This window comes from Gambusia affinis, linkage group LG13 (assembly GCF_019740435.1).
Source record: "Gambusia affinis linkage group LG13, SWU_Gaff_1.0, whole genome shotgun sequence".
Taxonomy (NCBI): domain Eukaryota; kingdom Metazoa; phylum Chordata; class Actinopteri; order Cyprinodontiformes; family Poeciliidae; genus Gambusia; species Gambusia affinis.
The window spans coordinates 26,943,303-26,955,888 of NC_057880.1; the positions used below are offsets into that span (position 1 = coordinate 26,943,303).

Genomic DNA, 12,586 nt, shown 5'->3' on the forward strand with positions numbered 1-12,586 from the left:
AGAACCTGTCCACGCAGTCACAATCATCAAGGACGGGAAGACCGAACTGAAAAACCTCAGGTCACATGGAGGTCACAGGGGACAGCAGCGCAGATCTGAGGGCCTGGGATTCGATAAGGAGTCATGGTGCTGAGGCCCCAGGGAGCAACGAGGATGCTGGGAAAGATGTGGAGGCAGAAGAAGAGGATCTGGATGAAGACTGAGTGACCACTGGGTCCAGCAGAGACCAGGAAGTTCTGCAAGACTGATCTGGACAAACTAACTCAGAGCACAAAACATGGCCGCTGACCAAAACCATCAAGAAGGAGCGCAGACAAGAGGCCATGGTGACTCTGGAGGAGCTGCAGAGAGAAGTTTAATTCTGTAAAAGTTTTACTTTGTTTGGCCCGTTAACGTGAGTGGTGACCCACAGTCACTCCTTTTTCTGATTCAATGCTCCATGTGGAGAACTTCATGAACCCGGAGCTGAAATCCATTCCACAGGATTCTTGATCAGGTTCCAGTTTGGTATGAGGTGTCAAACTCCAGTCCTGGTCGCTGCCCTGCAACGTTTAGATGAGCCTCTGCTGCACCTGAACAGAAGAATGAGGTCATTAATGCTCTGGAGAACCGATCCACACAATGAGGAGGTAATGAAGCCGTTTCATTCCAGGGTTTTGTACCTGAGGCTCATCTAAAACCTACAGGACAGAGACTGGAGGACTGGAGTTTGACCCGAGTTAGAAATGGGAAGAATAATTAGAAAGAAGTTAGAATAAAGAATAATACCAGATCTTTCATGGTTTTCTGTTTATTAGAGAATCTTTCATTTGGATGAATTCAACATCAGAATAAAACAAACCGCAGCATCACCAACCTGACCCAGAGGAAGATGAGCTGTGCTTCATCTCCTAACGGCAGATACAGCTCTGTGTGTGTGTGCGTGTGTGTGTGTGTGTGTGTGTGTGTGTTGTGGCCGATAGTCACTGTTACACAATCGCTTTCAGTTTCCTCGCCCTGCCTGCCTGCCTGGTGGCTCCCCGCCCACCGCTGCTCTCTGCCTGCCTGCCTGCCTGCCTGACTGACTGACTGCTGGGCGGACTGGGGCAGAACCGAACCGACCAGTTCCGTGTTCTGTCCTCCCACGGCGCACACGGGCCGGGCTGAAGTGAGCGGGACGCGCAGGCGGCGTCATGGTGGAGGTGAGCCGCGTGTTTTTATTTCCTGATTATTTCTCATCTTATTCATCCTCTGACGTCGCCGCGTTCTGGACAAACTTTGACGTTGCCTGGCAAGCTGGACCTCCTCCTTCTCTTCTTCGTCCTCCTCCTCTTCCCCCCACCCCCACCAAAACGCAAAGTGCGTTGCCGCGCACGCGCACATGCGGGATCGCGATGCGTTCAAGCAAATCGAGCTGCTTGGTTCCGTTTAAAGCCTGTGACGTCATCGTCCGTAACTTTCACCGTCCGTAAACGAGCGGCGCGCGCGAATCTGCGCGTGTGTACGGCGGCGGCGGATCCAGCAAGGGGTCAGCGCGGCGCGTGCACGTGTCGCATGTGTGTCACGGCGCAGCGCGGCGCCCGCTGATGTTGTTTTGACACAGATGACGTACAGCGTGACGCGCCTGAACGATGAGATAAGCAGTTCCACTCCGCGTGCGTGCATGCACGAAGGAGCAGGCAGGCGCACGCGCGCGTCGCTGGTTATTTGTGACGGACACCGAGGAGGATTCTGGGCTGGAGAAAGGATTCAGGGTAGTTTCTGGTAGCAGCAGAGTCAAACTGGCTGGATCCAGCTCTGCGGGAGGACTAGCGCCGAGCGCGCGCACACACACCTGAGCGACACGCAGCGGCCGCGCGCGCACAGCAGCGGCACCTGACAGGAAAGTAGTTCTCCGCTTCAATCTGACCTGACAGTACAGGAGGCTCAGATAGGCTGAGGAACTCTGACCCAGAGCGCTCCTGATTGGACAGCTTCGCCATGACACAGGCTGACGTCATCAATGAGCAGGTGAAAAGTTTCTGAGCGGTTGGGCTCCAGAACTTTGGGCTTTTACGTTGCTGTAGTTTACAAGAAACCAATTAGATTCTCTATTAGCAAATTCATACAACTGTGACGATTTTTAAATAATTAAACTCATTTCTCCATCCGTCAGGTCTAACTCCTGTTCGTTTAACCAGCAGTTGGTCTCAGTTCTGGTTTTGGTCATCGTTCACCAGTTTCCGCTCAACAGAACCAAACTAAAACAATTCAGAAATAAATCTGGTCTGTTCTGCTACCGTAAGACGGACCAGAATTATCTAAACAAGCAGCTTGTGTAAAAATGATCAAACATATTAAACCTTGTTGGAGGATGAGTGAGAACCAAATCGAACCTGAATGTGTCTGCTGTGCGTCCTGCTGGAGAACTGAATCATTCTGGGTGGACCAGACTGGGAGTGATGGGAGTCTGGGTGTGTGTCTGCTCTCTGGCCTGATTTAAACAAACACTGCAAACACACCAACATTTGGATACATAAAGTATTTATATGGAGATAAAATTAAAAGGTTTCTGCATATTTCACAAAGACCAGCTTCCTGTGAGCCGTTTGAACTTTGAACTCTGTTTCTGCTCTGCAGTCAGCCGAGCTGCGTTTCCTCTTCCTGTCACTGAAATCTTTATCCACCTGGAGCATTCTGTAAATTTGTCAACACAGCATGACTCAAGATTCATCCTTTATATTTGAGTTTTTCCAGCAGATTCCCAGCCGGACTCCTTCTGGCTCTGGATCTTCTTCTTGTCTCTTCCTATGATTTAGACTCAGGCTGGACTCGTGAAATAAATCAGTCTGTGGTGAAACTCGTTCGGTCTCCGACATTAATTGCTCTTCACTTTAATTTACAGCAAAGATCAGAGCAGAAATGGAGATGATTCACCAGGACGAAGTAAATAAAGTCAGCAGAAACGTTCCGAGCTGTTAGACGGGTTTCATTATGACGTTCATTTACTGGCAGTTAGGTCCAACAGAACCATCCAGTCCAGAGGAATGGGTCAGGTTCCGGTTAAGGTCTCTGTGTGCGTGTGTGTGTGTGTGTGTGTGTGTGTGTGTGTGTGTGTGTCTGCAACTGGCACTCTCAGCAGAATCCAGAATGTTTTTAAAAATCCAGAATTTCCTCTAACTCGTCAACGTGGGAATGAACTGGGAGCAGGAATCCTGCTACTTCCGTAAATAAATGTTACTTCTTATAAAATGGAGAACTTTGTATATAACAAGCATAATTTTGTTGTCTGGATATTTTTATTTCTAACTGAAATACATTAGTATTGAAACGATTAATTGGATTAATCAATTATTGTCAACTAATTGAGTATTTAATTAATTGTTAACGAGTATACAGACTAAAAAGAACAGCATAATAAGGTCAAAACTAAAAAACATACATTAATGCAACATATTTTGAATTTAAGATTAAAAACAATTCTGTAAAAAATATCAGTTTTTTATCCAATTAATCGATTAATCATCAGAATGATTGATAGAATAATCGACTAGTAAAATCATTATTTGCAGTAATGAAATAACATCATTTGATGATTCCTTTTATCAATATTGGATTCATCTTTATTTGTCTTTATTGACATGATTTGAATATTTAAAAATGTGAAATGAATCAGAATTTGCAGTGACTCATCAGATGGGAAACGGGTCAACTTTCCCCACTTTATTTGGATTTGATTTCCCAACTTCCTGTTTTCTGAATATCTGTTTTTGTCTCCTCAGGTGAGGTCAGTGAGAGGTTAAAGGTCAGCATCACCACCTTGTCTTGCCGGCTCCTCATTAGCTGACCTTTGACCCCTGACGGATTAAAAATGGCCTCCTGGCTGGGAGGTGAAGCTCGCCGAGTCGTCGTTTTTCCCACTGAGGGTCTGTGGAATGTGTTTGTGTGAAGGACAGAGACTCCAGAGGAATTTTCTCGGTGGTTTGGTGACGATGGAATAACGTCTGAGTGGATTGTGCCGTTTGCTGAACTTCAGGCTCATTATGGAGCAGGACTTCATACAGTAGGACCTTTGACCCGCTCTGCTGCTCGTTACGCTTTTATTTCTGACTCTGCTGCTGTGAATGGACCTCCGAGTCTCCGAACGCTAGGAGGAGACTCCAGACACACAGAAAACTACAAATATGGCCGCCACAGGACGGAAGCACTTGGTAAAAGATTTCAACCATTTCATCACCTGCTACCTGTGCCGAGGTTACCTGATCAAACCGACCACAGTCACTGAGTGCCTGCACACCTGTGAGTAAACATCAACTTCCTGTTCCCTCAGGTTCAGCTTCCTGTTCCCTCAGGTTCAACTTCCTGTTCCCTGAGGTTCAGCTTCCTGTTCCCTCAGGTTCAGCTTCCTGTTCCCTCAGGTCACATGTTTATGGTTCATAAAGTCAGAACCCAGCTGGCAGCTGAAGTAGGGAGGAAAATAGTTCCTTAAAGTTTTGCACAGATTTATCTAAACCATAACATTTCTGAACATTTAGGAAAGTCTGGATCACATGAAATTGTTGAGTAGCTTCACCTTTTCTTCATTAGAGGTTTGAGGATGTATTTACAAGTTTGAACCATAATGGCTGGTCTTTGACTAGGACCTTTTAAAGGTGGGTTGTTAAAGCTGCCTTCTTGACCTCACAGCTCGGGGTTTGTCCAGCATGTCAGAGACGTGGCTTCATGTGATTGGATGTTTTCCTGAACCTGTGTGAACTGTTGTGTCTTGCAGTCTGTAAGAGCTGCATCGTGCAGCACTTTGAGGAGAGCAATGACTGTCCTAAATGTGGCATCCAGGTCCATGAGACCAACCCACTGGAGATGCTGAGGTGGGGTTCTCCTCTGATCCAGTAGTTATCTGTTCCTTCTACCGGACCTGGTTCTGTAACGTCTGTCCCTCTCTCTGGTCTCAGGCTGGACAACACGCTGGAGGAGATCATCTTCAAGCTGGTGCCCGGACTCAGAGAAAGTGAGTCTGCCAGATGTTTCCACCTGTCTCTGTTTGGGATAACAGGATGAGGAAGTTAGAGAGATCCACATTGTCAGTTTCAGGAACTATTACAATATCAGTTCTGATCAGAGGTAGGAAACACAGCAGAGAGGAAGTCCATCCACTGTCTCATGTCTGGAGGACTTTGTCCCTGAAGTCCTTCATCCATCGTCCTCTGTAGAAATCCAGACCTAATCTTTACGAGATAAACGGAGCAAGAGTTTCTTCTCTGAGGTTCATGTTTCTGACTGAGGATAATTTAAAGCAACATGTCGACTTTTATGAGGAACTTTTCTTCTACTGTTGGTTGAACTGAACCTGAAATTGCTAAAGCTATAAAAAGATCTGAAAGTCTTTTTTATTTTGGTATTTCTGTCAGATGCTTTCCTTATTTTTATCCCTTCGAAGCGTTTAGTCTGATGTTTTCCTGTAAATGTTTGTTTCGTTGCTGTGAGCCAGAAGAGGAACAGCAGGAACTGGACTTCTGGAAGAAGAACCAGCCGAAGGAGAACGGCCAAGGTAGGCCGGGTCCGTTTCCCTGACGAAGCAGAACTCCTCTTCATCCTCACCCCTGACCCGTCTTTGTGTCCAGAGAGCCTGCGGTGTCTTCCTGACGGCGGCGCCTCTGGGGGCGCCGATGACGATGGTGAGGGCGGTGAAGGTGGAGACTACCACAGGAGCGACCCTCAGATCGCCATCTGCCTGGACTGCCTGCACAACGCGGGGCAGTCCGGGGAGAGCAGCGTGACGGTGAGCGGCTCCTCACGCTGGAACCTCTGACCTTTAACCTGACGGCCCTTTAACTCACCGCTCTGCTCCTGTCAACCAGGACCTGATGAAGAGGTTCATCCGCTGCTCCAGCAGGGTTACCGTGGGAACCATCAAGAAGTTCCTCAGTCTTAAACTCAAGCTGCCGAGCTCTTATGAGGTCAGTTCCTGCTTTCTTCTTCTGCACCTTGTTTAAATTTCATTAAATCACCCAAAACGAAAGAAAGATTAAGAATCTGAAATGTGGAAATCATAGTGCAGAAAGTTTTGAGGGTTTGTAACAGAGACGTTTCAAACGAGTTTAAAACTGTTTAAGAGAAATTGATCAGGTTCAGGCCAGTTTTCTGGAACTTCCATGGTGCGTTCAGGGACCATGCTGCTGAATCATCTTGGTTACTTTCTGGAGCCTCCAGGTTTATTTTCCTGAAACTTACAGAGTAACTTTCTGGGTTTCACAGGTTACATTAACTTATAGGGAAAACTTTAAGGTCTAGAAAAGTAACAGGTTACATGATGTTACAGCTCCGTCCCTGTAAGTGTTTGAGAACGCTTTGAGCTCCTAGAAGTAACCTGGAAACCCTGGAAACTAAAAGTAATATTTAAATGTAAGTCATTGTTTCCTGTCAGGCAGGATTAAACGGCTCCTTCCTTTCTGACTGATCAGAAACCAGACACCCTCACTCATTAGCATATTCAGAGCAGCCTCCCACTCATGACCTCAACAAACTTCCCCTCTCCTCATCTTTGTGGTGATTAACCCTCCAGCCAGCCTTTGACTCAGACTCTCACTGATCTCCGTTCTTCCAGCTGGATGTGCTCTGCAACGGAGAAATCATGGGCAGAGATCACACCCTGGAGTTCATCTACATGACCCGCTGGCGGCTGCACGGAGAGAACGTAAGCCAGTCTCCTTCACTTCCTGTTCAGCCGACGGCGTCTGCATGCACGTGTAAACGCATTAATTATCAGGAAGGCGTTTATCTGTGCAGCGTGGAGCTAGAGGCTGCAGGAGTTTGATCTGAGTTCATTTCCTCTTTATTTGGTCTGAGTTCGAGGCGTTGAGTGAAGGCTTGTGGGGATGCAGGCGGAAGTTACCGGATGGTTGTGGGTTTGGGTTCGAGTGGAACATGAACAGATGCTGACTGACTGACTTCTCTGTTTGAGCAGGAACTACAGTTTGATTCTGACTGTACATTCTGTCATACTACTGATATTACAGCTGCTGCTAGAAAGTCCAGATCCTGCAGCAGAAACTGGAACCTGTAGAACATTAGTCATAAACGAGTAGGTTTAGTTTTCTCACAGGAGCAACGCATAAGAATAACCAGCAACTACCAGACTCTGTAAGGTAGTTACATTCACTGAAGTAACTTTTTTGAAAACAAAATATTATCATTATGGAGTATTTTGGGTTATTTTAGTCATATACCCACTGAATTAAAAACAAACATGTTTTAACCCAAACTTCACCAGACAGACACACACCTGCAGGTTTTCGAAAAGTTTCATAAGTTTTATGTTGAAAGAAACTGATTTGGAAAAATTTTATTTTGCCTGATTTTGTTATTTTTGTTACTTATATGAATTATTATAATTTTGGTGCTTAAAATACCAAAATTTCCACCTAACTTTGAATATTAAATAACTGATAATTTGATCAGTTATGCATTTTGGATGGTTACTTTTTATTTGAGTAAAAATCTGTTGAAGTTGTTTTACTCTAATTTGAGTATAATTTTTGGATACTCCTCCCTCTGAGAATAACAGGTCAGCAGGACTGTCCATTTTACTCTTAAATCAAAGTATCTGTCAGCTACAGGGCCTTAAAATGAGCTACCAAATGAAGCTGACTCGACTCTGGATCAGGTCCAAGTTAATCAGTTAGATAAAAGCTTCATGGCTGGAAGGAGATGGTTTAAAACTTTTGCACAGGTCTGTGTTATGAATGAAGCCAGTTAGAGATGTGGGCTGCTGGTGGAGGGTAACTACGCTGTGCAGACAGCTGTACCTGCAGGGGGCAGCAGATCCCGGGTCAGGACCCGTCAGCTCCAGCTGTGACCTCATGACCTCTTGGATGTTAGTAACTCCCACTAATGGATCCCTTCCTCAGATCCAGAAAAAATGTTCCACCTGATTATTCAGTCAACCGGTTCCAGGATGATCCAGTTTGGACTCCTGACACCGACCTGACTGGACCTCAGTAAAACCAGAACCAGAACCAGACTGTGGTCCAGCATTCAGCCTGCTTTTATAGAATAGAATAGAATAGAATAGAATAGAATAGAATAGAATAGAATAGAATAGAATAGAATAGAATAGAATAGAATAGAATAGAAGTACTTTATTCATCCCAGCAGGGAAATTACTTCGCAGTTGCAGCATAAAGACAAGACACAGTAACAACTAGTTGTAGATAAAATAAAATAAAATATAAAATATAAATAAAATATAAAATATAAAATGCTATAAATTGTAAAATGATAAAGTGCTGTAAAATATAAAATGCAACTTAAGAGCAGTCCTTGCAGAGATTCAAAAATGCAGATATGTTTATGTAAATATATGTACAACAAGTGAGACACAGTGCAGTTGTGCAAAATTGAGCTGATTAGTGCAGAACAATAATTTAGCTTTTATTGTACAGTGAGATCTGCGACAGACTGGCGACCTGTCTAGGGTGACCCCGCCTCTCGCCCGGAACGCAGCTGGAGATTGGCACCAGCAACCCTCCCGACCCCATTAGGGAAGAAGGGTGTTCAGAAAATGGATGGATGGATGGATGAACAGTGAGATTTCATGTGGCAGGAAGGATTTCCTGTATCTGTCTCTACGACAGCAGAGCTGCAGCAGTCTATGTGAGAAGGTGCTCCTCTGTCTGTCCACTATGTGGTGGAGAGGGTTCTGTTTATTGTCCATGATAGACAGAACCTTCCTCAGTGATCTCCTCTCCACTACAATTTCCAGGGACTCCAGCCTTAGTTTTGGCCCAATTCTGGACTTGGTCAAACCAGCCTTAAGGTTCTCCAGGTCTGAGATGGTGAGACGGTTATATAGTATCCATCAGATCTAGTTCTGATCTAGCAGATCTAGTTTGGATCTATCAGATCTGGTTTGGATCTAGCAGATCTAGTTCTGATCTCCGGGTTTTTCTCTGTCATGAAGTCGTTCAGTTTCAGTTCGGTTTGTGTGTCAGATCTGAAGTCTCTGGACTCTGAGGTTTATGGAGAAACATGTAACTTAGCAGAAGCTAACGCTAAAACGCTACGCTAACATCATGCTTAGCACAAGTTACATCTGAGTTTCCCCACTGAGGGATAATAAAGGTTCATTTCCATGATGCTACAGCTCTGAATACGAGTTTTAATCATTTTAAATGTTTCCTTTTTTAGTAAAAGTTATTAATAAATGACATCCTGACCACAAACTCCAGCAGCAGTTTTCTTCTGATGTGTTTTTCTTTTACCTAAATATGGATTTTATTCCTCCAACATTTTCTCCCTCTCTCCTGTCGGTCCTCTCAGACGTATCCGATGGTTCTGGAGTACCGGCCGCGGATCGACTTCGGCTGAGCCGCAGCAGGACCACAAACACGCATCCATACAACGTCTCCACATCGACACATAGACGCCTAAAAGTGCAGATAAAGAGAGATTTAGATGTATTTTTGTACAGCCAATGATGAAGTGCTCCTGTTGTTACGTTGAAAAGCCTTTATGCTACATAGAATAATATATGCTATAATATATGCTATTTTTAAATGTATGTCCCTGTGCCTAAAATCCTGTTTGGAACGATCATATCTCCAGTTTGCCTGTCTAACTAACTGTAGATTAAATGTTGATTTTCTACTGCCTCGTCTCCATTTATTGGTTTTATTCTTCCTGGAATAAACAAAGTTTCTGCTGTGAGCAACTTCCTCCAGACATCTGGATTTCTAAAATCCAAATGTCTGAAACATTTTCAGACTTCTGTGTTTCTGAACTTCACAGCACAATAATCAGCAGCTGACCTAATTATAAAAATCTGTTGATTTTTTTGTTGGCGGCTTTGATAAAAGCCTCTGAGAAATCATGATTTCCATGATGTTGGCTGATCCTGCAATCGGTCGATATTTACATGTGAGACTGATTTTATTTTCCTCCACAAAGCTCTGAAAATCACTACAACTTTACTTCATGTGCAGCTGGAGCAAGTTCTCATGGGTCCACAGGTATTAACTGTTCTTCAGTAAAATAATACTGGAACATTGAAGGTGTATCGTGACAATATAACACCAGTTCTAAAAAAGTCGCCAAAATTGGAATCAGCAGGTCAGGATTTTTAAAGATCATTGGTCAGTTGCAGCCTTACTAAGATTTACTGAAGGAAGCAGGTGGAGTCACACCTGCAGCTCCATGCAGCTCTGATTTCACCTGACAGGATTTGAACCAGTGACTTCTTTCTGCCAGCTGATTTAACTCAACTTTAATAGAAACTCTCTAAATGAAGCAGAATAGAAAAGGAGATGTGAATCCCAGGTGTGTGTTCGTTTCATCAATCACTGTTCTTCAAACCTTTCCTCACACTCGTCCTTCCACAGGATTCCTCTCTCCCTGCCAGCTGTTTCTGTCCCGGTTGGACTTATTCAGGACAAACGTCCTGCTGGGTCTGTCTGACTGACTGATGCTGCTGCCCTTCAGAGGAACACGAAAATATCTGAACCTGCAGCTCAAACCTTCAGCCGTCATTGGGAGAATTCAGAAGGAAAACTTCCTGCAGACGGATCAGAGCTCTGTGAGGAAGAGAGGGCGTGGTTCTGATCTGAGCAGGAAGCAGAGGAGCTTAGAGAAGAGCTCCATCACCCAGAGAGGAGCTCCGTCACCCAGAGAGGAGCTCCGTCACAAAAAGAGGAGCTCCGTCATCCACAGGTGGTAGACATAAAAATGATAAAGCATAAATACATCTCTAATACATCAAAATAAAACTTGAGCATGAAACAAAGTATTCCAGAAAATGTAGGTGTTTGTATTTGGACTTCTTTCATACACCTGATTTATTATTATTTATTTCTATTTTATGAATCTTGTGGCAGTAAAGTAGATCCAGTGGATCTCTGATTCTGCCTCTGAATCTGAACAGATCCAGACTGAAGGAGTCCTCTCTGGGTCCAGAAAGAACTTAATTCACCCTTCAGCGCTGGTTGCCGTCCAGGACGCCGTACACAGAGGCTCTCAGAGCGGGGACAACTGTGACTCTGAAAGGACACGGGGACAGGAGGGACAGGAGGGACAGGAGGGGAACTCAACATTTGATCAATTTTATCAATGCTTCATCTGCTGCTGATCTGAGAACCAGTATCTGTATCATCGGACCTAAAGAGGAATAACATAGAGTCAACACACAACTTCAGTTATTACAGCTGGAAACTAGAGGTCAGGATGACCTCTGACCTCTGACCTGAACCTTCAGAGCCACATAAAGACAGTTAAAAGTGTTCCTTTTATCACCTGAGGAATATTTCAAGGACCAGAGACTAAAGTCTCAGATGAGAGAAACTCATCCAGGTTTCAGTTTCTCTTTAGTGGCTTTGATTCCTGCAGCAGCGTCTACACAGGTATGATTGACAACCCAACGGTCCAGAACGCTGCAGCTGGAGTTCTGACTAGAACCAGGAGGAGGTTACCATCTGACACACAGTTCTACACACTGATTCACCCAGTCCAGAACGCTGCAGCTGGAGTTCTGACTAGAACCAGGAGGATAGAGACACCACCTGGTTCTACACCACCCGGTTCTACATCACCCAGTTCTACATCACTTGATTCTACATCACTTGGTTCTACATCACCTAGTTCTACATCACTTGGTTCTACATCACTTGGTTCTACACCACCTAGTTCTACATCACCCAGTTCTACATCACTTTGTTCTACATCACCCAGTTCTATACCACCTAGTTCTACACCACCTAGTTCTACACCACCCGGTTATACATCACCCAGTTCTACATCACTTGGTTCTACATCACTTGGTTCTACACCACCTAGTTCTACATCACCCAGTTCTACATCACTTGTTTCTACATCACCTGGTTCTACAATTTCATCTCTTTCATTTGTATTTTACTGTATGTATTTAGTTTAATAGTAGATTCTAAGATAATTTTCTTGTTTTTCAGGTTCTGGTGTTTGTAAGTTGGTTCTTTTGGATCATTTTATTAGCCCTAACATCGGGTTAAACATCTCTGTTGCCTATTTCTGGGTTTTCTGCTTTGTAGATCCATCACTAGCGTCCGGCCCAGTCCAGTCAGCTGCGGGTTCCGATCAGCTGCTGGTTCCACGCTGGTGGCCCGTTTCAGGCGACGTCAGGTTCTGAGTCAACAACTGCACTTGAAGCTGGTGACTCATAAATATGCCGACGCTGTTACGGTGCGACTGCAGACAGGCTGCGGGTCAGAGGTCATTCTGATTTATTGGGGGCTTGTCCGGGGTAACAGGTGCTCGGAACCCAGCATCTGGTCTTTAATCCGTCACTTTTAAGAAACACATTTACTTAAAAACAGATATTTTTACAGCAGTGGTTATTAAAACAGGAATTTACTGCCATATTTTCATCTTAACCTCTATAACCATTAAAGTCTGCTGACGTCATCAGCATTTCCAGCATTTACCGGCCACTTGTTCATCATCAGCCTGGGAACAGACAGTCGGTCTGTCTGGACGGCCGATGCGGTCCAGAATGTCAGCACACCCATTTTCAGGGTTAGGCATGTGATGATGAGAAGTTCAGGGTTAGGGGTGCTTCATCGTCATGACGACAGGGTGTGAATTAAGTTTTAGGTAAAGTTTAGTT

At 44.6% G+C, this 12,586-nt stretch overlaps 1 protein-coding gene across 2 annotated transcripts; it reads left to right on the plus strand.

Annotated features, from left to right (window-relative positions):
* Positions 1-961: 961 nt before the first annotated feature.
* On the plus strand, positions 962-9,606 carry pcgf5a (polycomb group ring finger 5a). 2 transcript variants are annotated; one of them, XM_044137020.1, is made up of 9 exons: positions 962-1,181; positions 3,741-4,257; positions 4,730-4,826; positions 4,911-4,966; positions 5,447-5,506; positions 5,580-5,737; positions 5,817-5,915; positions 6,563-6,652; positions 9,277-9,606. In XM_044137020.1, exons 2-9 carry the CDS (start codon positions 4,143-4,145, stop codon positions 9,322-9,324), a joined length of 723 nt encoding a protein of 240 aa, XP_043992955.1. In that variant the 5' UTR covers positions 962-1,181; positions 3,741-4,142; the 3' UTR covers positions 9,325-9,606. The 2 variants fall into 2 exon arrangements, with proteins under 2 accessions (XP_043992955.1, XP_043992956.1); XM_044137021.1 differs by lacking the exon at positions 962-1,181 and adding an exon at positions 1,236-1,989.
* Positions 9,607-12,586: the final 2,980 nt, after the last annotated feature.

Excerpts from the sequence above, each read along its gene's own strand:
- pcgf5a (XM_044137020.1), top strand. The coding sequence starts at position 4,143 with ATGGCCGCCACAGGACGGAAGCACTTGGTAAAAGATTTCAACCATTTC. Across the intron at positions 4,827-4,910 it reads AACCCACTGGAGATGCTGAG|GCTGGACAACACGCTGGAGG; the intron begins GTGGGGTTCTCC and ends CTCTGGTCTCAG. Across the intron at positions 4,967-5,446 it reads GGTGCCCGGACTCAGAGAAA|AAGAGGAACAGCAGGAACTG; the intron begins GTGAGTCTGCCA and ends GCTGTGAGCCAG.